This window comes from Oryza brachyantha, chromosome 3, assembly GCF_000231095.2.
Source record: "Oryza brachyantha chromosome 3, ObraRS2, whole genome shotgun sequence".
In the NCBI taxonomy this organism is placed as follows: Eukaryota; Viridiplantae; Streptophyta; class Magnoliopsida; order Poales; family Poaceae; genus Oryza; species Oryza brachyantha.
This window is the reverse complement of record NC_023165.2, coordinates 14,189,280-14,211,493: the sequence shown is the minus strand read 5'-3', so window position 1 is coordinate 14,211,493 and position 22,214 is coordinate 14,189,280. Positions and strand designations below refer to the sequence as shown.

General features: G+C 37.7%; 2 protein-coding genes across 2 annotated transcripts; one reads left to right on the top strand and one right to left on the bottom strand.

Annotated features, from left to right (window-relative positions):
• The first annotated feature begins 2,598 nt into the window (after window positions 1–2,598).
• Window positions 2,599–4,795, top strand: LOC102719089 (protein ELF4-LIKE 3-like). The gene is made up of 2 exons (XM_015834865.2): window positions 2,599–2,964; window positions 3,931–4,795. Exon 2 carries the CDS (start codon window positions 3,983–3,985, stop codon window positions 4,331–4,333), a length of 351 nt encoding a protein of 116 aa, XP_015690351.1. The 5' UTR covers window positions 2,599–2,964; window positions 3,931–3,982; the 3' UTR covers window positions 4,334–4,795.
• An 11,878-nt stretch (window positions 4,796–16,673) lies between these two features.
• On the bottom strand, window positions 16,674–20,914 carry LOC102714363 (ubiquitin-like-specific protease ESD4). Its single transcript, XM_015835117.2, has 9 exons — window positions 20,742–20,914; window positions 19,456–19,535; window positions 19,270–19,363; window positions 18,983–19,081; window positions 18,375–18,461; window positions 18,173–18,292; window positions 17,605–17,660; window positions 17,389–17,461; window positions 16,674–17,124 (listed from the first exon to the last, which is right to left on the bottom strand). The coding sequence occupies exons 1-9, from the start codon at window positions 20,820–20,822 to the stop codon at window positions 17,062–17,064; spliced, it is 753 nt and encodes a 250-aa protein (XP_015690603.1). The 5' UTR covers window positions 20,823–20,914; the 3' UTR covers window positions 16,674–17,061.
• Between the last annotated feature and the right edge of the window lie 1,300 nt (window positions 20,915–22,214).

Below are 22,214 nucleotides of genomic sequence, written 5' to 3'. Positions count from 1 at the left end.
GATCGGTTATGCCAATATCGATCGTTGTCAAATCCAACCACAATGAAATCCAACTTTTTTAATCGTTTAAAAAGAGGTCACTAAGCACCAAAGTATACCTTTTTGCGAGGTTTTTAACTACAAAGTTGACATCACATATATGGAAATGTTTTTAAATACAAATCTAATGATGCTATAGGCATGATAGAAAATTATTGTTAGCTCAATTATTAGTCAATTTTAAAATATTTTGAATTTGCCGAAAATAGGGATGTTTTAGAACGGAGGGAATAACTCGTTGGTGTATCCATAAGATTTATTTTTCTTACGTTGGATATACTAATCAATTGTGAGCTAGATATAAAGATAGCCCAATCTCTTTTATAATACCGTTTGGCTCCCTCCACACAATACTTTAGAACAACATAGGGTTTTGCCCATCTTCCTGTATTTTGCTGATTATTTCATCCCATTGTGTCGCATGCAGTAACACTTGGAAAAAGCAAGTCTCCGGAATCCAATGCATTAGAGATATTGTATCGATAAAGGGTGGATTAGGTTGTAAAGAAGCACTCTATGCAATTACCACTTTTGGTCACTGTATTTTGCTTTCTTTTTTCCCTCATAGATATTTGATTCCAGCACATTTTAAAATAGATATTTGATCCTGGTACAAATTTTGGTGTTTGGTTATGGAATAGGAATTTTCTGTATACATCTCTAGATTTTAGTTATAATCGGTCAATATAGGCCATGTTTAGTTTGCAAAAACATCATATCAAATCTTTGGACATACATTTGAAGTATTAAACGTAGTCTAATTACAAAACAAATTTTAGATTTCGCCTAAAAACCGCGAGACGAATCTTTTGAGTCTAATTAATCTGTCATTAGCACATGTTGGTTACTGTAGCTCTTATGGCTAATCACGTCCTAATTAGGCTTAAAAGATTCGTCTCACGATTTTCCCTATAACTGTGAATTAGTTTTAATGTTTATGTATATTTAATGCTTCATTTAGATATCCAAAGATTTGATGTGATATTTTTAGAAAAAGTTTTTGGAAACTAAACAGGGTCATATTCCTCTCTAATTTAGACCAACTATGATACGACGGTTGATGTTTTCATATTTTTGTCCAATTAACGTAGATTTTTTGCCCCAGACTATAGTTAATCTAGAGGTGTGTTTTAGATGGACACTTCTCTCATATTCCTTAATTTTCTAACCCAAATTTTAGTTATTTATAAATTTTATATTCTCGTGGACTCTAATTTCCCCCCTCCAATAGTATTTTTAGATATGTTTAGTTTTAATTAATCATGTTTTATAGTTCTAGATGGACTCTTATTTCAATAGTCCTTATTCCGAATTTTAGTTATTTCAAAATTTTGTTCATACTTGAACTCTGCTTTTCTTTTTTCACAATTTGTATTATTTTTTATTTCAAATTTTAAATTTGTGTTCTTGATGATCTCTTATTTCAATCTCTTATTTTTATTCCGAATTGTTGTACTTAAAAATTGTATTCATACCTAAACTCTTATTTTTCTCTCTCTCCAATTAATTTGAAAATTTCTAGACTACTACAGTGAACATAAGGATTTTTTGACTTATTATAGAGAAATAAATAGATTTATTTAGTTAAACTACCCTCAAGTTATGTTTAGGCACTTTGATTCAAAGGAAATTCATAAGAATTTTAGAGGATTTTATTCATATAAAATTTTTTTCTACAAAGCCCTTTAAATCAAAGGAATGAAGCTATGAAATTTCTATAGAATGTCTCATCCCCTATAAGTTTTGGAGGAAATTTAACAAGAGGTGTAGAACATCATGAAAAAAATCCTATGAGTCTTTATCTCTCCTCAAATTTCTATGTTTTTCTATGGTCCAATCAAATAGTCATTCCTATGTTTTTTTAGTATTTTGTAATCCTCTGTTTTACGCTTATATTTCTGTCAAAATCCTATGTTTTTATTATTCATCCGTTTTTTATTGTTGTCATATTAAGTTATTCTCACTACCATTTTCATGAAAAGCTAGCAACTTTTCACGCGGCTGATACTGAATGGTGTGCGTCCCACGCGGCCACGCTGCTGTGTCGATGAGCCGAATCGACCAAAACATCAGGCGGTCAGTTTCTGCCGCACGGACACCCAACAAAGAGAGAAAAAAACTTCCGAAACATGAGTACAATCACCGTTGTTCCTGAAATACGCCGTGCCGAGCAGGGCAAGTGTATTCGTGAGAGTTTATTTAAATTTGGTTATATATAATACTATTTAGATGAACATCTAAATATATTACATATTTATATCACTTGGTATCATTTAACGGAATATTTATACTATATCATCCATATATATTTCATTATCGTCTTGTATAATTCTTATCCGTTTTTTATAGGATTAGATGTTAAGATATAGAGACGAGAGAAACTCTTCTGCTATAGATTATGCTATGTTTTCGAAAGATGAGATTAAGTATTTACTCAAGTAACCTTTTCTTTTCTGGTATACTCTGTATTTAAGATTGGGAACGAGACAAAAGTACGGTTAGAAATGCTCTAACCCACCGAACCGAAGAGCATGAGCAGCAAGAGCAAGAGCAAACAGCCAAGCCCAGCAAGCGCGCGCGCACACAGATAAAGAGTGAGAAACGTGTCCGAACGTGCCACAAATCTCTCTCTACCAAAAGATTCTGCTCCTCTATCTCCCTCTAAAAAAGAAAAGAAAAGAGAGGAGAGCTTTATAAACAAGAAAGAAAAGAAATAGTAGTAGTAGCATACTATGAGATAGACGATGACGACGATGGGTCACTGCCTGCCTGCTGCTAGCCTAGTTTCGTGTGTCTGAGGATCTCCTGATCTCCTCTCTCTCTCTCTTCTTCACCCATCCATGATCTCATCCCCTATCTCTCTCTCTTTCTGTTGGTCGCATGATCTGATCAGCTCCCAAGAAATGCTACTACGGTCTCCCTGAGGTAAGCACAGCACAGCCCTTCTCTCCCTCTTCGATCTCAGAATTTCGAGTACTATTTGGTTGTGTTCTTCTGTTCGAGGGGAAAAAAGAGAGAGAGAGTGCTGTGTTCTTGGGCGGATTAGGTTCTTGGCTCCGCCTGCCGCCCAAAATTCGGCTCCAGTTCTTGGCTCTGGTTCAGGTTCAGATTCAGGTTCGTGCGTGAGGTTGACCGGGAGTGGATGGAACTCGACGTGGTTTCTCCTGTCCCTTGCGACCACCAAAATCTGTGGATTTTCGCTTGAATTTCCTTCTCATCAGTTGGATTGCTCCCTTCGAGTTGTGCTGATTTGGATGTGTTCTGTAGCGAAGGCGGCTGCCATTTTGAGCGAATTTTCCGTCGAGAAAAATCCCATCGTAGCGGATTTTCTTTTGCCTTTTGTTCTTGGATTCGTTCCATGCCTTTGCTGGGAATCTTTCGTCTCTAATTTTTGTTCACTTTATAACTCATCACCACTCTTTCGCTACGAAATTTGACGCGGTTTGTGTGATTTGGAATTCTTTCTCGTTTCAGACTTTCAGTTATCTGGGTTCTAGACTACCAATTTCCTTTTTTTTAAAAAAAATTCCCACCAACATTAGTACATTGCTAGTTTCAACGTTACATACGGAAAAAAGTATTAAGGATTTTAATCGTGTTTTTATTGGGTCCAACCCCAAGCAAGAAAGATTCGTCAAGTACTACTACATCTGATCTCGTTGAACAGTACGTGTGTCCTCCCATTCCCCAAACAGTGAAATCCACATTTCCCCACTAAAACCTGCTCCACTTTGCAAATTCCCCTAACCATTCCATCCAAAAAAAACCCCAATTTTTTTTTTGCACAAATTATCGCTGAACCAAACACATATTACAGAAAAAAGAACATTTTTTTTTCTGTGTGCGCGCTTCAAGAACTCATCAGGCTACTGCCGTCTCACCATCACGCAGATTGAAGAATTGCAGAGAGAGGAGGAAGGAGGAGGAGAGAGGGCAAGAAGGGATGGACGGCGACACGCTGTCGGCGGCGGCGGCGATGGCGGCGGACGGGAAGGTGCTGCAGGCGTTCCAGACGAGCTTCGTGCAGGTGCAGAGGCTGCTGGACCAGAACCGGGCGCTGATCAGCGAGATCAACCAGAACCACGAGTCCAAGGTCCCCGGCGACCTCTCCCGCAACGTCGGCCTCATCCGCGAGCTCAACGACAACATCCGCCGCGTCGTCGACCTCTACGCCGACCTCTCCTCCCTCTTCGCCGCCTCCTCCGGCGGCGGCCCCGCCGCCTCCGAGGGCGGCTCCGTCGGCACCGTCCGCCACGCCGGCCACAAGCGGGTCAGGTCGGCCCACCTCGACTGACTCCCAATCCCTCCTTCTCCATTAACCACCACCACCACGGCTAGCTTAGCTACAGAGCTCGTTCTTGCTTAATTTCTGCTCGATCTTCTTCACACCCATTTCTTGTATGTATGTGCTATGTATCTACCTATCTATGTAGCTACAAATCCACCACAATATATGAGCAATCAATGCCCTCAAAACTACAAAATTATCCTCTTCTTCTTGTAGCTGTGGTTGATCTTGTTGTAGCTGATACGAGCTATTGTGGATTTTGATGCATCAATGCAAGGATGTGGACCATATGGTGCAATACAAGAGAGTGAGCAGTTCTCTGAATTCCCCGTACATTTGTTTTTTTATTTCTTTTTCCCAGTCTGAATTCTGAAATGGCCCTTCACTTCATCAGTTGTTATGGTTGCTCTGAAAGATCCAACTGAGTTGAAACCCTTTTGGTTTCCCAGTCAAAATTGCTTCTTCTAAACTTTTTTACTCTGATAGTGGATCTTCCACTGAAAATGCCAGATGAACTGATAACTCTTTTACTCTACAAGTGTTTTGTTGCTGTTTGGGATAGATGACCAAATAATGCTTGGATGGATGATGCCATTGATGGGGCCCTACAAATCTATCCCTTTTAAAACGAAACATGATACTTATGTGCAAGCAAAACTGAACTGAATATTATATATTCTTGTTTTCGTACTACTACTACTACTTCTATTTGGTCATAGAAACCAGTAGAATCTGTTGCATTTTCCGTGCTGTTTTTATTTTCCCCTCTCTCTCTTCTTTGAGCCTGGCCGGCCCCTACAAATGCTTCTTTACAGCATCACTTTCTGCAGAAATCTGTTGCAGTGTGTGGGCATTCAGCATTGGATGATTGCACTTTGTTTTCTCTGCTCCTAAAAATTTGTAGTAGTGGAAAGTACTTTTTCTTGCCAATGGGATCAGGTCCTTTTTGGTGAGAGCATGTTTGTTGTTAAAGTGGATGTGGGCTTTTGTGCATGAGATTCCCATGGGGGGTATTTTTGTAAATTTTTATTGGACCTGATTGTCCAGTGTTGAAATTATACAACTTAATTTTAGAACTAATTTTATGAAAAAAGAAGAAAGTTAAAAAACCAGCAAAATGAGATCTTTAAGCAGCTGCCACGCCCTCCTAAGCTCCCAATCATGCAGAACTTGACCAGAATCTGATGAACCAAAAGAAGGGGGCTGGCCGGCTTTTTTGACCACTCTTTTGTTCTTCCGGTGAATGGTTTGCAGAGGGTCATCTCCTGTACTCTACCACTGCATTCTTCCCTCAAAAGGTCTGCATATCTTGCATGGCTTTGTGAAACATTCATGGGAGATGCAATTAGCTAGAGGACACTGGAAGATACCTTTATTATCGGAGAAAACTCATGACAAGTACAAATTCTGTGTGCATCATGTCACATGAGCGAAGCGGTGCTACAAACTTAAAAGCATCTCCAAGAGAATGATTAAATTTTGACTCTCTAAATCAAAATGTAGCCATTTATTTTAGTTTTGGCAACTCGAATTCTGAGAGCATCTCTAAAAGACTCTCCATCCATACTCTTCAAATCTAGCAAGGGGAGGATAACAAAGGGTTCCAGGTGGGACCCATAGATAGTAATTTTGCTAGTAGAGATGGTTACCAAATTTGGCTATTGAGGATTTAAGTTTAGTCATTCAAATGTCATGATAGGTCAAATAACCATTCTTTTGGAGGATATTTTTTTACGTAAAATTACCAAATTTAAATATAGCAAGTGAGATAACCATTCGATGTCCTAAGGTCAGAGAGCTTGGTTACTACTGCTCCAGTTAATATGCAGATGCTTTGGTGCAAGATTCATTTATAAGACAACTTTGTATTTTAGAGCATAAGAATTTTGTAGTAGGAGTTTTACATGGGATAGTTCAATTCTTGCAAATTATTTTTTTCTGTTTCTCTTACTGCAACAAATCTTTGTTTAGTAAGATATTTTTTACAAAATACCTATGTTTGTCATTGTCACCTAGATATAATTAAATAAGCTGTGAAAAAATAGTGAAGGGTTGAAGTTGATAGTTCAACCTAGGAAAATCCTAGATAGCGGTCGGATAACACAAGGATGTCAGCTGGCCCCATTCGTACCTAGACACCCTCTACCACAAAATGAATGTTTATATTTAGAAATAGGGACTAGAATGGGTCAGTCTATCGTCATTATCTTTTTCTTCTGCTTAGAGTAACTTCAACGGTTCTTCATCCTAACTTGCTATCTTTGTTTTTTGGTAAATTGTAAAAAAACTATCTCTTCAATAGTTTGTCATCCGGGTTTTCAAATTTTGGCAATTTGCCATATCCTCTCGTTTACGCGTATATATGGGAGTCCGGATTTCACTTGGCATCCAAAAAATACGACATTAGATTTCTCTCGCGTCTCCACCTGAAAAATTCACGTGTGACGAAAAGAGGAGTCCCGGCGTGGTCGAGCCACCGCCGACCAGCACCGCCACTGCCGCTGCTGAGGCCCGTTCCTGGCCGCCGCCGGCCGCTCCGCCCCAGCGCCTTGGTCGCCCGCACGGCAAGGGGCAGCTTAGGACAGCGCACTGGTGGGCGCGGGGGGCGGCACAGGCGGCGCGGGGGTGCATGAGGCGCAGAGCAGGGTCACGGGCAGCGGCCGTCGGCGCGGGGTGGCGTGGCAACGGTGGCACGGCGTGGGTGGCGCGGGGCGACGGGAGCGACGAGAGCGATGACAATCTGATGCGATCTCCCTCAACTTCCAACCGTTTTGATAACTACATCTATTTTTACCAAGTGAAATATCTCTAATGGTTGGAGATAAAACAATTTTTCTTTGCCATATTGGTTATAAACTTGCTAAAAGACCAGATTTGGAAACGGAATTTGGGTAACTGTTGGAGTCGCTCGTAAACCAAAATTTAAAATTTTAACCTTAAATTTAGAGTTGATTTTAGAAAATTTTTTTACCAAAGCTTATTTTCTAGTTTTGGCTTTTAGATAACTGAGAATACATATATATATATATATATTATTTATCAATTATTTTTTATTTACAAATATGGTGTTTGTTTTTTTTAATCAAAAAGTCAAACAATCACCCCAAATGTGTAATTTAGGATTGGCTCTAGTTTAATCAAATAAACTAAGTTTTATCGTAAAATAAAATTTAATTTATTTGATTAAACTAGAGCTAATCTTATACAACCATCATTATTTACAAATATTGGATTATCCTTAAATATCTATTAGTTTTTCTTTTATATGGCTCTGGTTTGTTCAAATATTAGGGTGAAGATAATCTTACTCTCTTCATAGATGATGGAGACAGATGAAGATGACCGATCTTATCACCTTACGGGATAGACCATATTCAATTCTACTCCTACTCTTTCCCAGCTTCCTGCTTGTGACACTAATAAATGAAGAGAAGACAACATATTGTAGAAGATAGCCTACCTTTGGAATTTTGAACATATTAGAACATATATAAAGACGATTATTACCAGACTTTTTTTATCATCATGCAAATAAATACGATAATATGGAGAAAAAGAAAGAATGAGAGAAAAAAATATTATTATGCATGACAAAGGCCTAAAGTCGACTACATTTGTTGAAGAAAATTTTATTGCATGGGGTAGATAAAAAGGAAAGAAGAATAATAATTTTTTATATTAATAAAGAAACTATACCTAACTCTTCCTTTATATACGCTTTTATAAAATAGATTCTTATTTCTAATGTGGATCAAAGAACAGTTGATCCTAGACTACCTTTAAACACCCTTTAGGGTCCTTTTGAAAACTAACATTTCTTTCTATTTTCAAGTAACAATACGTTTGGAAAAGGAGCCCTGAAAAATTTACATCAATGGTAAATTCTATTTTGGCCCGATCTTAATCGAACTCTATTTTCCACCACCAACTTGTAAAACCAGACAAACAATACCCTACGGAATGTTAATAGTGGTTTAGTCTGAAACATAGCTGATTTTTTCGAGTTCATATTCTTACTATGTGATGCAGATGTCAGTTAGGCTCTATTCGGTAGGTTTAGGAACTTTTCCTATTATGTAAAATGGACTGATAGATTAACACACAATTAATTAAATATTAGCTAAAATTTAAAAATTTAATTAAAATAAATTTTCTATAGATTTTTTTAAAGCACCATTTAGTATTTCGAAAGATCACACGGAAGACGAGGAAGCAGAAGGTGGGAAAAGGAGTATCGAACACACCCTTATCTAGTTAACAACCATGAAACTTACCTAATAGAAGTTCATGCCAGTGAAAAACAACCATCACATCAACTCACAGAACATGAACTACACTTGTTTTGACTTTTTAATTATCTGAGGGCATTTGAATGCATGTTACTCCTATGAGTAGTCTCAGAGTGCCACATTGGCTAAGACCATAGGTCAAAAATCTGGTTTTCTCACAATACAAGTGGCTTCAAGAGTGCCTTCAATTTTCTATTCTGGCTCCTGGTACTTTCTATTCTAGTCATTATATTTCTTTCAATTTATATGTTAGTACAAAACTTTACTCTAAAAACCCTAAAATCCAAAATAGAGAAGAAAATACCCCTCCTCTCATACTTCCCCTCTACCTCACTCTTTGTTCCTACACTGGTAATGGGCGTGCAACTTCCACTCCCCCTTTCCTAATCCTCCGATGTCGCTTCACCCCTCTCACTTTGGCACCATCTCACCCCTCTACGTCTCTCACCAGTACTCGACAGTAGTGATGAGAAAGTTAAGGCGGGCTTGATAAGGATAGGGCCGTCAACACATCGGGGCCGAATGGCACGGGGGAGCTCACAGTGCTGTGGATGTCAAAAGCGACTCCCAAGCTCTACCTAACTACTGTCGTCTTTACATACTCTAGATCTGCCTATTATCATTCCCTAAGCTCAAAGGCATGGAGTCCTCTGTAGCTACTCCTTGTGGAGGTCGTCATTGCTAATGCACATGGCATCCTTGTTTGGGCCTATGAACCTTCGTGCGGTGCAAATCAGTCAAGTGATGGTAGTAGTGAGGAGGTCCTTCGGGTAAGTTCCTCCTATTTCAGTGTCGCTTCTCCCTCTGGTCCTGCCCACTCCACCTTCTCCACCCATTGGCTCTCCCATTCCTCCTCTAGCGCCGGGGCTTGATGCTGGCGCCTCCTCCAGATCTAATAATCATTGTTTCCCTTACTCTTCCTCTCCTCCAGGTTTGGCACAATGTGTGGCTTCACATGATTTTTGATGGGGCGCACATAGCCACTGGTCCGCACACGTGCCCTCTCTCCCTCCATAGAAACCGCCTACATGGCAAGTTGATTGTTGAGACCACTCACCATGTACGTGTACTATGAATGTCCTAAAAGATGCTACTCCCTTTATCCTAACAAACTTCATATTTCTTCCATCCTACACATATCAATATGAGTTTTTTTATCACCCTTGAAATGGTACCTTGAGTTGTCAAATTTTCTTGTGTAAAAACTTGGTACCTCCAAGTACTAGGTATTTCTCGATGTACCAATATTTTATATTAAAAATTTGATATCCCGAGGAACTTTCTCAAAGACCGTAAAATTTATAATTCAATATATATACACCCAAAAGACTAAAGTACCCTCACCTTTTCAAACTCCAACGTATTCATCTCCCACTTTCTCAAACTCCAAAATATTTTTCTTTCACTTTCTCAAACTTTAAAGTAATAATTACTCTAAAACCGAATTCTTTGTGGCATAAACAAATTTGGCAAAGATGAAATCTTTTGGGGATTGAGACAATATATATTAGTAAAAAACTTCTTTAATTTCCCAAAATTTATTACTCCCTTGGGTCTCTAAAACATATGGTTTCTGAAGTTATTTTAAACTAAAATACATTTGGAATAGCATCTTTGGAACATAAGAATGATAGAGCATATTATTTGTATAAGAAAAAATCTCCAAAATCCTTCGAAAAAAATGATTTGAGCCTAGATTTTTTTTTCAAAATTCTTACAGGATAGACTGTTCCATTAAAAATGGAGAAAAAACTGTTTGTTTGTTCTATATTTAAGTTGATAGGGGTGGGTGTGCGCGTGTTATAAGTGCTTGTGTTTTGAAAAAAAATGATAAAAGTATATTGCCTTGATTTTTGCATAGGCTTGGGAGTATATTTGTGTCAAAATCCCACATAAAACTTTGCCTAGAATTTGTACCAAGTACAATGAAAACAATACAATTTTCTCGATATACACAGGTTCTTTTTGGTGCACAGAGTTTTTTTTTTCCCGCAGAAATGCATGTTTACCGTCATCAAAAAGCGAACAACATGTCTTATTGTTCATGGAGTTATGGACTCATTTAATTCTTAAAGTATTGTGAACCAGCGGGAATTTGATAACGCATCTGCTCCCTTTGTTTTTTGCTCCTATCTCTATCAATATTCCAACTCGTCCAACTAATGCATGTTGGAGAAAGAGATGAAATTTTGGGAGACGTCTACCAATTACCAAAGCACATTATTTATTGGAAGCTTCAAAACAAAGATAGTCCCTCCCTTCTAAAATATAATGCATTCTCATAATCTTAAAAGTTAAAACTAAAATATAATGCATTCTCATTATCTTAAAAAAATATGCCTTCTTGTTTTTCGCAAAGTCAACGATAAAATATTTTTACTAGTAATTGAGCTAACGATATACTACGTGTTTTGTGTCATACATATAAGTACTATTAGGTTTATACTTGAAAATATTTTCATATGATGTTAATTTTATAGTTGTTGTTAATATATTATAGAAACCTAATAGTCCAAAATTAAGGTTAGAGAGCGTGAAAAAGTTATATTTTAAACAAAGGGAGCACCTCCTCAATAGTTTTCAAGAAATACAACACAAAGTAATCTACACATTGTTGAAGGTTAAATTAGTGAGTTTGTGAGCCCCTCCTTTCCATATTCACTTGCTCGCATCCTATTCTATCTCCTGATTTGATAGGAAATAATATCTCCTCTACTTGCAGGATGGTTGGCTATTACAAGTGGATTAATGAGTGAAACACTTGTTCTTTAATACTTCAGCATTTTCTCTTCTTTTTTTCCCTGGGAATATTGCAGCCTTTTCAACTACACTAGCAAAATACACGTACACTGCTATGGAATTAAAGAAACACATCGAAGCATTACAAGGAAAAAAATATTTTGAAATTTAGAGCTATTGAGAAGTTTGTGCTTGTCAAGTTTGGTTTTGAAATAGAATGGACGGTGGTCTTACAAGTCAAAATTTAGAGGAGCATAATTGTATAAATATTCACCACTAATCACTACCACTGCTCTTTTTTTAAGGGAGTGCAAATATTCACCATCGTATATTGCAGATTTTGTCTTCTGAACATGCCATGTAGTTTCATTTTAGTACCTCCGTCCCAAAATAAATCCATTTTTCAGATTTTAGATATGATGTCTTGACTATTCATCTTATTTAATTTTTTTGTGATTAATATTTTTATTGTTACTAGATGGTAAAATATAAATAGTATTTTACGTGTGGCTAATTTTTTAAAGTTTTTATATAAATTTTCTAAATAAGACGAACGGTCAAAACGTTGAGCATAGAAATTGAAAAATAAAGTTATTATTTGTTGGATGTAGGAACAAAGTGCAGAGGCCTGAAGAGAAAGCAACTTTGCATGGCCAGCATAGCTGCAAGTGCAAAAGCACAAAGAAAACTGAGCCCTGGTGACCAGGGCCAGGCTAACACAAATGACAGATTGACAGCATTGCAGAGAGATGAGATTGCTTGCTGCTGGGGCAGAATAATAAAGATGGAGTACAATCAGGATTGGTTTTTTATTTTTCCTTTTTGAGGAATAAAGCTGGAGCTGATCCAGTGGATGATAGGATAGTTGACTCTTAAGCTTCATGTGATTGTTGCAATTGAAGGGAGGACGGAAGAATCTGAAGCTTTTCATTCTTGGTGCAACTCCACATGGGCCGGGTCCGATCTTCTTGTTTAATGATACAACACCATATAGGTTGGTATATTGGGGGTGGCAACCCCACCATTAGCAAAGATAATCATCTTTTCACTTTCGCTTATCTTTATAAACCAAAAATTTCTTTAAACTTTTTTTACATAGTTTATTTTTTAGCAGTCACTTTTAAATCACTAAAAACACATATATATATATAAGTTTTATTCAAAATTACTTTTGTTAATATGTCATTTGGTTTTTTTCAGAAAAAAAGATAAAAGATGGCAGCCTAGTGTAGGATTTACACGACAAAATCTCAGGAGCTACCACCAAAAAAAGGCATGAAAAAAGTCTAAAAAAATATGATACAGGGGTGATTGTTTGGCAGCATATTTGCAAAAAAAAATAACTAATGAATAAAACTTTTATATATGTATTCACAGTGATTTAAAAGTCAAGGCTAAAAAATAATCTACGATGAAAAAACCTTAAAAACAACTTTAAATTTAAGCTTAAAAATTTAAATTTTAGCTTATAAGTATAAGTATAAGCGAAAAGATTACGGTGAAAGTCATCGTATGTGCAACACTATGGTATTTTGCCCCACACAAAATATCAACTCAAAATTCGATCTACAAATGGAGAAAAGAAGACAGACAAATTTCAGGTAAACAGTAATGTGAACTGTTTGAGCACTATTTGGAGCACGAATTTATCTTCTTTTCATTTTTTTTTTTTGTTTCTCCTTGCGTACATCGAATTTTCAGTTGGATTTTTCTATGGTACTACATGCCATAGTTTTGCACATCTCCATTTCTTTTATTTGTTGTGACTTTTTTCATGTATTTTTTGCGCTTTGTAGCACGGCGCCACGGCAGCACCTCATATTCTCTTGGTTTGACATACCTCCGGCGTTCTCGTTTTAGACTGTGTGCAGTCAATATTTAAATTTTAAAAATTGGTATGTTCCAAATTATCAAAACTATATAAACAAGCCGACAACCCCGCGCGTTGCCGTGAAAAATAGATATATAAATGACACTATTTTGTAAAGGATATTTTTTGAAACACTAATTTTTCATGTTTATCACCTACAGACGAACAGTAACGGTTAATCAACTATAGATAAAAATAAGACCAAGTTTAGTTCCCAAAAACTTTTACTAAAAATATCACATCGAATTTTTAGACACATAAATAAAGTATTAAATATACATGAACATTAAAACTAATTATACAATTATGAGGAAAATCGTTAGACGAATCTTTTAAAGCTAATTATGACATAATTAGCCATAAGTGCTATAGTAACCAATATGTGCTAACGATAGTTTAATTAGACTCAAAAGATTCGTCTCACGATTTTCAGACGGAATATAAATTTTCTTTTTATTCGTGTCCAAAAACCCCTTCCAACATCCGATCAAACGTTCGATATGATTTTCTTACCAAAAAATTTTGGCAACTAACCGCCGTCTAAAAATAAAGCAGTTAAACAGTGCAGACGTGGGTAAACAGTAAAAACGGTGTAACAGTGGCAGGTCGGGCATGAACAGTATATGTGAACAGTTGTATGAACAGTGCAACAGTACCGTCCTGCGTGGCAGCCTGAGACGACGCCTCACCGAAAACTAAAATTTTTATAGATTACCATGCATATTTGCTATCAAAATATATTGTATGATATAAAATTTTCTACTTTAACCAATTATGGTATCTTTGAACTGAATAATAATTCGTATAAATTTTAGGTCGTTTACGTCTAGTATTAGATAGAACATACAAATGATATGCCAATCTCCAAACTTATCTGATCTTAATGTATTGGATCTTGTTATTTTAGCAATCTAGACATTGTTTTTGAAATTCACTCCGTTCGATCAAATAGTGGAAAGTGGCCTAGGCGTTTAGCGAGTCCCTAGTGAAGAGGGCGAACATAACTTTCCTAGCGCAACATGCTTGTAATATGTAGATCATGAACCACAATGAAGGGTTGCACTATAATACAAAGAAATTATTGGACATGTAGAGTCATGCTACACAGTTTGGTAGGGCTCCAACTTCTCTAAAATCGAAGTCTGGAGTAGCCTGAAACTAGCTCTACCTCGAGTTCATTTCTTTTCAAATCGCACTCTCATTTTCTTTAGAGTTAAAACCATTCAGTTGGGCTCTAGCTCTAAGAGAGATAGAGGCTAGAGTTGTCACCAGTTATTCATTATTCACCCTATCCGTTTCACGCATTCCTGATAACGCTTGCATCCCCTGTCTTACTGTAGCTGCTGGCACAGAGTTAACCGATAATTATTCCTCAAATACTATCAAACCATGTCATTTCGGTAAGGTATAGGTAAAAAATAATTACCCATTGTAATTTTAGATATGGGGATGGTATTACCCATTTTATTCATGCATATTTAGTATACAGAAACACGGATATAGAAATTTTAAACTCGCGCTCACACTAAAAAAAATCAAATTTAACTAAAATTTTGTAATATGATTTATTAGGTATAAAAGTAATTTTTGTAACTTTTGATTCGTTTCTACGTGCAGAACCCAAATATGTCTCTATACATGTGGAACCTACCTATATCTATACACTTGCCCATTGATTGGTATAATTTTCTTAAAATTGGATATGGATAAAATTGGATATGAATATCGGCTATCCAATACCGTCCTCAGTGACATGCATGTCTCGATAGAGCTTGGGGTGATGCCATGCCGAACATAACCGTAGTGCCAAAAGACGTATACAATGAAGTAATGTGATTTGTTGGTTAGATTGGCATGTTTAATTTTGTCATGAACGCACGAATGTTCTAATGGTCTTTTGCTAAAATCCTGTACAGAATCAGTACCATGCCATTATTGCATGCAATACTTTAATCAAAACTAGAATATTCTTACATTCAGCAAAATCAACTCTCTTACACTTATGTCAATATCCATGTGCGAAAGAAGTCTCGTGGCAGATCTTGAACTCCTAATCATAATTGAGATCCTGCTTCTTCGCTCTATTTTTCTCCTGTGACTGAATCCCGGACAACTATGGTTATATAGGTGTTATATTTTGCTGGATTACTAATTGGCAAGCTCTATCCCTCTCTGTCTTCCACTAATCTCTAGCAGAGGTTGCCTTCCTGCATGCTGGTTTAATTTGATTTCTACTTGCTACTGCTACTGCTGGTATTCTGGGGCTCTGCTTGATCAAGTGCTTCGGCTGAATTTCAGAGCTACAGGCTGCAACAGTGGCTTGCTCTATTGTTCTATCTGCTGCTCCTACCGCTGCTTGAGATGGTCTCTACGATCAAAATGGCTTGCTTTTGGAAAGAATGGGTTGATGGCTATTCCGTTCTTGGCATTGTGACGCCTCAGCTAGGCATGATCGGTGGGATAAAGTGCAGGTTTTCTCTTAACTAATTTTTTATCTATTTGATGGAATTTGGTGAAATCTAACAGGTTTTGTACTTTTGCATTCTGGTTCCTCAGGGTTTGGAATTTTGGAAGTTTGGCCTTGAGTCGAGGAACTAATTTGTAATTGCTTTAGAACTCAGGCTTCTTTTTGACAAACTACTAACTACAAAGGGTTTTTCTAAATTATTGCATTCATATGAAAATTGGTTTTCCTAAGTATTTCTAGAGATGTCTCAAAATCTATTGAAGTTGTGCTACCTGTATGGTTTGGCCGGTTTTACTCGTTCTCTTGGTTTCTCTTTCTTAAACCTCTAAAGTAAAATTGTGTGCTCAAAATCACACAAACACTTCCTAAGTAATTTGTAATAGGACTTGCATTTGCTATAAATGATACCAATGCGAAGATGATTTTGTTCCTACCTAAGTGTTCGCTGGAACAAAGTGTGCTGATAGCCAAGAGCAAGCCTAAGAACAAGTCGCTTTGCACGCATACATGTGTGTACGGTGTACCTCATACCATGTATATTATCGTGTATAATTAATTATAGGTTGCAAATTATGTTCACTTAAGTCAGTTCTTAACAAATAGTACTATTGATAGCAACGCCCCATTAGTGCAGGATTTTGTTTATGTACGTGACACCTGATTCCACTATCTATGTTGCTTGGCAGTTGATCTAGATGTTCCTACTATAATTTAACTGAATGTAAGGGGTGTGATTTTTTGTTCCTACATCACTACATGAAGTATGTTGATTGCTTAATTTCACCCACAGTAGTGTGAGCTAGCACTATTTCATGTCCTGTGGCGATATGGCTCCCAAAATTAGGGCCATGTAACCCTCAAGAAAGAATATCACCCGGCAATGGCAGTCCCTTTTTCACACATTCTTTTTCAAGCCATTGAGAACGGCTAATATAGCCGGAAGCAAACGAGATGCTACAAGGAAAAAAACTTGATGGGTGATGCCATTTTCATAGAATATCATTGAAGTAAATCACCACATATATATGACATAACAGGGCACATGTATATGTTTAAGAATAATATGATGCGATTCATATCCCCTTATAGTTCTATTTGGGGGGGGGGGGTGGTTAAGCATTCCAGTTGTAAGCTGCTAAGATCCTACTTTTCGACTTCTGCTAGCTCTGTCGTCTTCCCTATGTCTCTCTTTTCAATCTCTCCCTAACTCTATAAAAATAAGAGAATTGTGCAAAATAGATGTGCCCTTATACCTACATCTTATACTCATCAAAATAAACACTTCCTTGCACCTTTTCCAACAGGCTGCAAGAAGAATACCTGCCATGACAAAATGCCCAACACTATTTCAGCATGAAAGGACAGCTCTTCAGTCAACTCTTAATCTCAGTATCTCCTTTGCTGTTCGCTTCCTAAAGTATTCCATGTTTTCCTGCAGATAGTATTGATTTAGACAACACCACACCCAATTAAGGTACATGTTTACTCCATATAAATGGATGAACGCGAGAGATTGAGCTTCATGTTAGCAAGTTAAGGCCCTACATTTGAGGTTAGCTTACTAGTGCAAATAGTGAATCCCTATTGTAGGTTTGTTCTAGGAGGCCTTGAAGTCGGAGACAATTAATCCCCTCCAATGAGACCAGATTAAGCATATCCAATCACTTGAAACCAGTATGTTGTACTATATACTCACCTGATTAAAGTACAGGCCAACACCTCTGCTGTGGAAATCAATGAACTTTAGCATAAACATACCACAATCCCACCTATTACAAGAAATTCAGTGTCAAACATGTATATCTCTGATCATTGCTACCTATGTGCAACACAAATGTAATGTATTAATGCACTGAATGATAGTATTCATTCCATACTGAATTCTGGTTGGTTATATGTAAAGAAGACGTACCTATTCTGCTGCAAAGGAATATAATCTGATATTTCCAGCCATGAACTAGTGTCCACCTGTATGTTACTCTTGTCATTCAATTCATCCATGATATATCTAGCCTGAGGAACAGAAAACAAAACTTTTACGGAAAAAAATGTGCGCATAATTAGCAAACTAAAAAGCTTGAAATAGCTCCTATCGGTCAATTCTGAATCATGTCAGATTTTAAGACATGCAAATATTGTGAAAATGTAACACCTTTCCCATTTTTATATCACAGAAAATAAGTCCACAAATGTGTTAGTGGTAAAATTGTCTACCCTTTTACTATTGTGAGGGCTCTAGATTTATAGCATCCATATAATAGAAAACACCATAACATACTTAGCAAAAATGATTTTGAACAATTAAGTCTAAATGTTATGCCAGAATCAACTACTAAAAATATGATCAGACGGTTATGGCATCTGAAAGACATCTTATCAAAATAATGCCTCATATGTCAAAAGTCAAATACTCACAACTGAAGTGATTGGAAGTAACCGGCTCTCTAATCTAGTAATATGCTTCTACCAGTTAAGCTTACCAGTATCCTCAGCACACCATGGTCCACACAACCCAACGAATCAAGATATTGAAAAGTCTTATCCTTCATGTTTATTATTGCAAGGCACCAATGCACACCCCTATGTATTGGAACAAAGATCTGCACAATAAATCTAATAATAAGTTTGAAAAAAAACACACAGTAAAAACATCTTAAAGAAACTCATAACAGGAAGCATTACTTTCTCACACTCAAGAAGCCCATAGCCCAACCGGGCTGTCCATCTTCTGACAGACTGATAGTCATAACCAGCTTCTCCACAAGCAAGCTGAAGATGAGCCACAAAGTTGTGAGGTGTGCAAGCTACATGCTAGAATTCATTATAAGACAACTAAGAAGACAGGTTATTAACAAATAGCAAGGGAAGTTACAAGCAATATAAAATTAGCACAAAACAGAAAAATAGGTTAACAACCCACAAAATTTGTTACTCAAGAAAAGGTTAATCACTCAGTCAATGTGAGACAAGTATCAACATATATTAAGGATACTTGTAAAGGAAGGAGTAGCATATCCCCAAATTAATGTATGGTCCCAAATTCTTCAGCGTTGGGACACAGGTTTTCCTGCTAACTGACTGATAATTCCAACTATGGATGGAAAAGAATCCATTCCCCTCCAAGAAATGGGAAAAGAATCAAGTAATAGTTGCATAAATGTGACTTGACAATGCTTCAGAGAGACAACTGATAAGCTGACAATCATAAAACTGTGTAACAGAATACAGAAATACTGAAAAGAGCATTTCATAATGCAGATCAAGAAAGAAAAATATGCAAATCATCAAACCTTGTTATAAAAGAATGTATTAAAGAAGTGGCATTTCAAGAATTTTTTTGAGTCTCTTTCTGCCCTCTCTTTTAACAATTCAAGGTACAAATTGATGACCTGCAAGGAAAAAAGATAGAATACTGATGATGCCTTGTTGTGTGAAGCACAAAATATGGGAACAACTAACATCAAGCTAGCCAGAATTGTTTAATTATTTTGGTCAAGCTCAGAATGAATGGGACATTTGTTTAACATATTCTTCGGGATACTTTCATGAACAGACCATCTTCGACATGGATGTTTACCTCATCATTTAACCAACAACCAGGTCTCAAGCACCTGATTATCTCTTTAGTAATCTCAATACTGGAAGGCCCGTGCATTACTATTATTTGCTTACTGGATACAATAAGTGGAAAATCAATGCCTGATTGTGCTATAAGATATAGGAGAAATATTCAAGCAAATAAACCCATGGTTGCCGAGAATACCTTTGATCACTACTACACAAAATGTTGTTTATTTCACGTTCTTCTTCATGTGCGAGAGGTGTAAAAAGTTCACTTAGATCCTGAAAAAGTAAAGGATAGCACATGTGGTACATACACATTAACTTATTTGTGAAATCTGTTGAAAAGAGTTAAAAGGCAACAGACTTACAAAGGCTAATTTGCAGTGCTCCAATTAATTTATTTGATATTATTTAACTTCCAAATAAAAATTGAGCACTAGAAAGCTCATTCAATTTGTAAATAAAGTTTCACAAATTATTCATGAAAACAGACTGACAAAGGAATTTTATTGATTTATGGATTAATACGGCTTAATACAGTATACTCCCTGTGGTCAAAAATATTTTTTTATTTACAACAAGAGTTGGTTAACCTCAAAAATTAATCCCATCAATCATTTTTTGAAGGCAAAATTTGCTACAGGCATCGAAAAAACACGTAATTAGCCGATGGACATAGTAAGATCACAAATTTGTGGCGGGACACCACAAAAATACGATAATTAGCGAATAGACACTCCGGTTATTATTTTATTAATTTCAAAGTCAAGAATTTTAAAAATGACGAGATTGCCCTCGGTGATCAACCCGTTATGTCGACTAGGTCCAGTGAAACCAGACCTAGTCGGTCTCGGCATCGCACCACACCCGAACCCTAGCCTATAGGGCGACTGAGCAGGCGGCAGCGGCGCGACCCAGCTACGGGCCTGCGGCGAGGGCGGTGGCGACCTGGCCACCGAGGGCAATATCGTCATTTTTAAAATTTTTGACTCCGAAATTAATAAAATAAAGCCAGAGTGTCTACCAACTAATTACCACATTTTTGTGGTGCGCTGTAACAAATTCGTGATTTTACGGTGTTGACCGGCTAATTACGTAGTTTTTCGATGCCCTGTAGCAAATTTTGTCTTTTTTTAAATATTTAGTTTAAAAGCAAAACAAATGATGTACATAGATTTTTTAATCTCAAAAAGTCCTATGATAATATTATAAGCTTATGAGATTTTATAGATTTATTCTAACAAAAAACAGGTTATCTGAATTTTAAAAGTTTGACTAAATATTATCCTAAACAACAAATATTTTATCAGATAGAGTAGCTAATATATTCCTACTTATCAACATAAAACATATTTCACCGGAAGCAATTTGGGTCGACACAAAAATGTATTACCGGAAAGGTGCTGCATTGTCAATTTTACTGTGCAAACCAAAGATTGATGCGCATTTCTTATCAGATGAACACACGAGAATTAAAATGGGTACCTGCTTGGCTCTATCGCCTGGCGGCGCCTTACAAACTTCGGTAGAGCTCTTCCGGAGCAGCCGCGAGAGATAGATGCCCATTCCTACCGAGGGGGACTTCCGGCCGGGTCGGTGGCCTGCTGCGCGTGCCGCGAGGAGGTAGCGGAGGAAGAAAGGGCGGAAGGTGGGGAGGTGGAGGAGGGAGAGAATACTGTTGCGGCGACGGCGGCGGAGGCGGCGGCGGCGAATGGAGGTGGGTCGGCGGCAGGCGCCGTCGAGGACGCGTTGGCCGGAGGAGGGAACGGCGGGGAAGTGGCTGGGGCCGAGGAGGGCAGCGCTGCTGCTGCGGCGGCGGCGAGCCGACGGGTCGGTGGAGCCGCCGTCGTCAGCGCCAGCGCCGTGGCCGCGATACGGCGGCGGCGAGGAGATGGAGGGGGGCATAGCGGATCCCAGCGCAAACCGGAAGGATGAGGCCGGTGGCTCTGCGGAGCGAGGCTGCTGCCGCTACTGCTCCGGCATTGGCGTGGATGAGATCGAAGCTAAATAACGGAGAGCGCGGGGATCGAGGCGACGGCGGGGGTAGCGGAAGGCGAAGAGGCTCCCGGGCTTAAACCCAATTAATTTCTTTGTGTGTGTGCGTGTGTGTTTTTGAATGCTACTACTCTACGATCCGACGGCCCGAGTTCCGACTAAATCATGCGACTCGCGTACCACCCGCACGGTAAAACATGACCCACGACGAGTAACGTTGTAGACGACGACGATGCGGTCGTACGTGAGTCGTAAGTGCACCAACGTTTCCATTTAACAGAAGGAATTTTCCTTCTTAAATCTTATATATTTAATTACTTTTCCATATAAAGATCACTAATTCATGGTGAATATATTTGATATATTATTTTTATATTATGAGAGTTTCTATACATAAGACAAAATATTTTGCATAAGGGATCACACCATTATTGTCTGCATCGTTCTTAACAGCAATGACGTTGGTAGGCGGCTGGCGTAGTAGCACTCCAGTGGCTAACAATATATTAATGTCTTTCGTAGCAACAATGTATGTTGTCAAATGCCTGGTGCAACACCACTTTCACAGTTGATTCGTAGCAGTGGCACATGTTTCATAATATTTTTGTTTCCTTCACTAATTTTATATTAAAAATTCTACTTGATTAGAGTGTTTTTAGGTGTGTGTGCATACGTGTTGTTACAATTATCGTTTAAAGTTGAGTAATACTATGATGGTATAATTATGTCGATTGTGAAGAGAATAACATCTGGTATGCAAATAAGTTTAAATTTTGGTTTATATATGATTGCATTTAAAAAATTAAACTGTCTTATGTGTATTATTAAATTGGGATGTGAGTTAGCACGTGTATATTGCTAGTGTTAGTCGGACGCATATAGCTGTCTTGGGCCTGATTATGTGATTTGCTGATGGGCTGTATTCGGAGCCAGCGAGCGCGTGGAGGCCCGAGGCTGACTCGT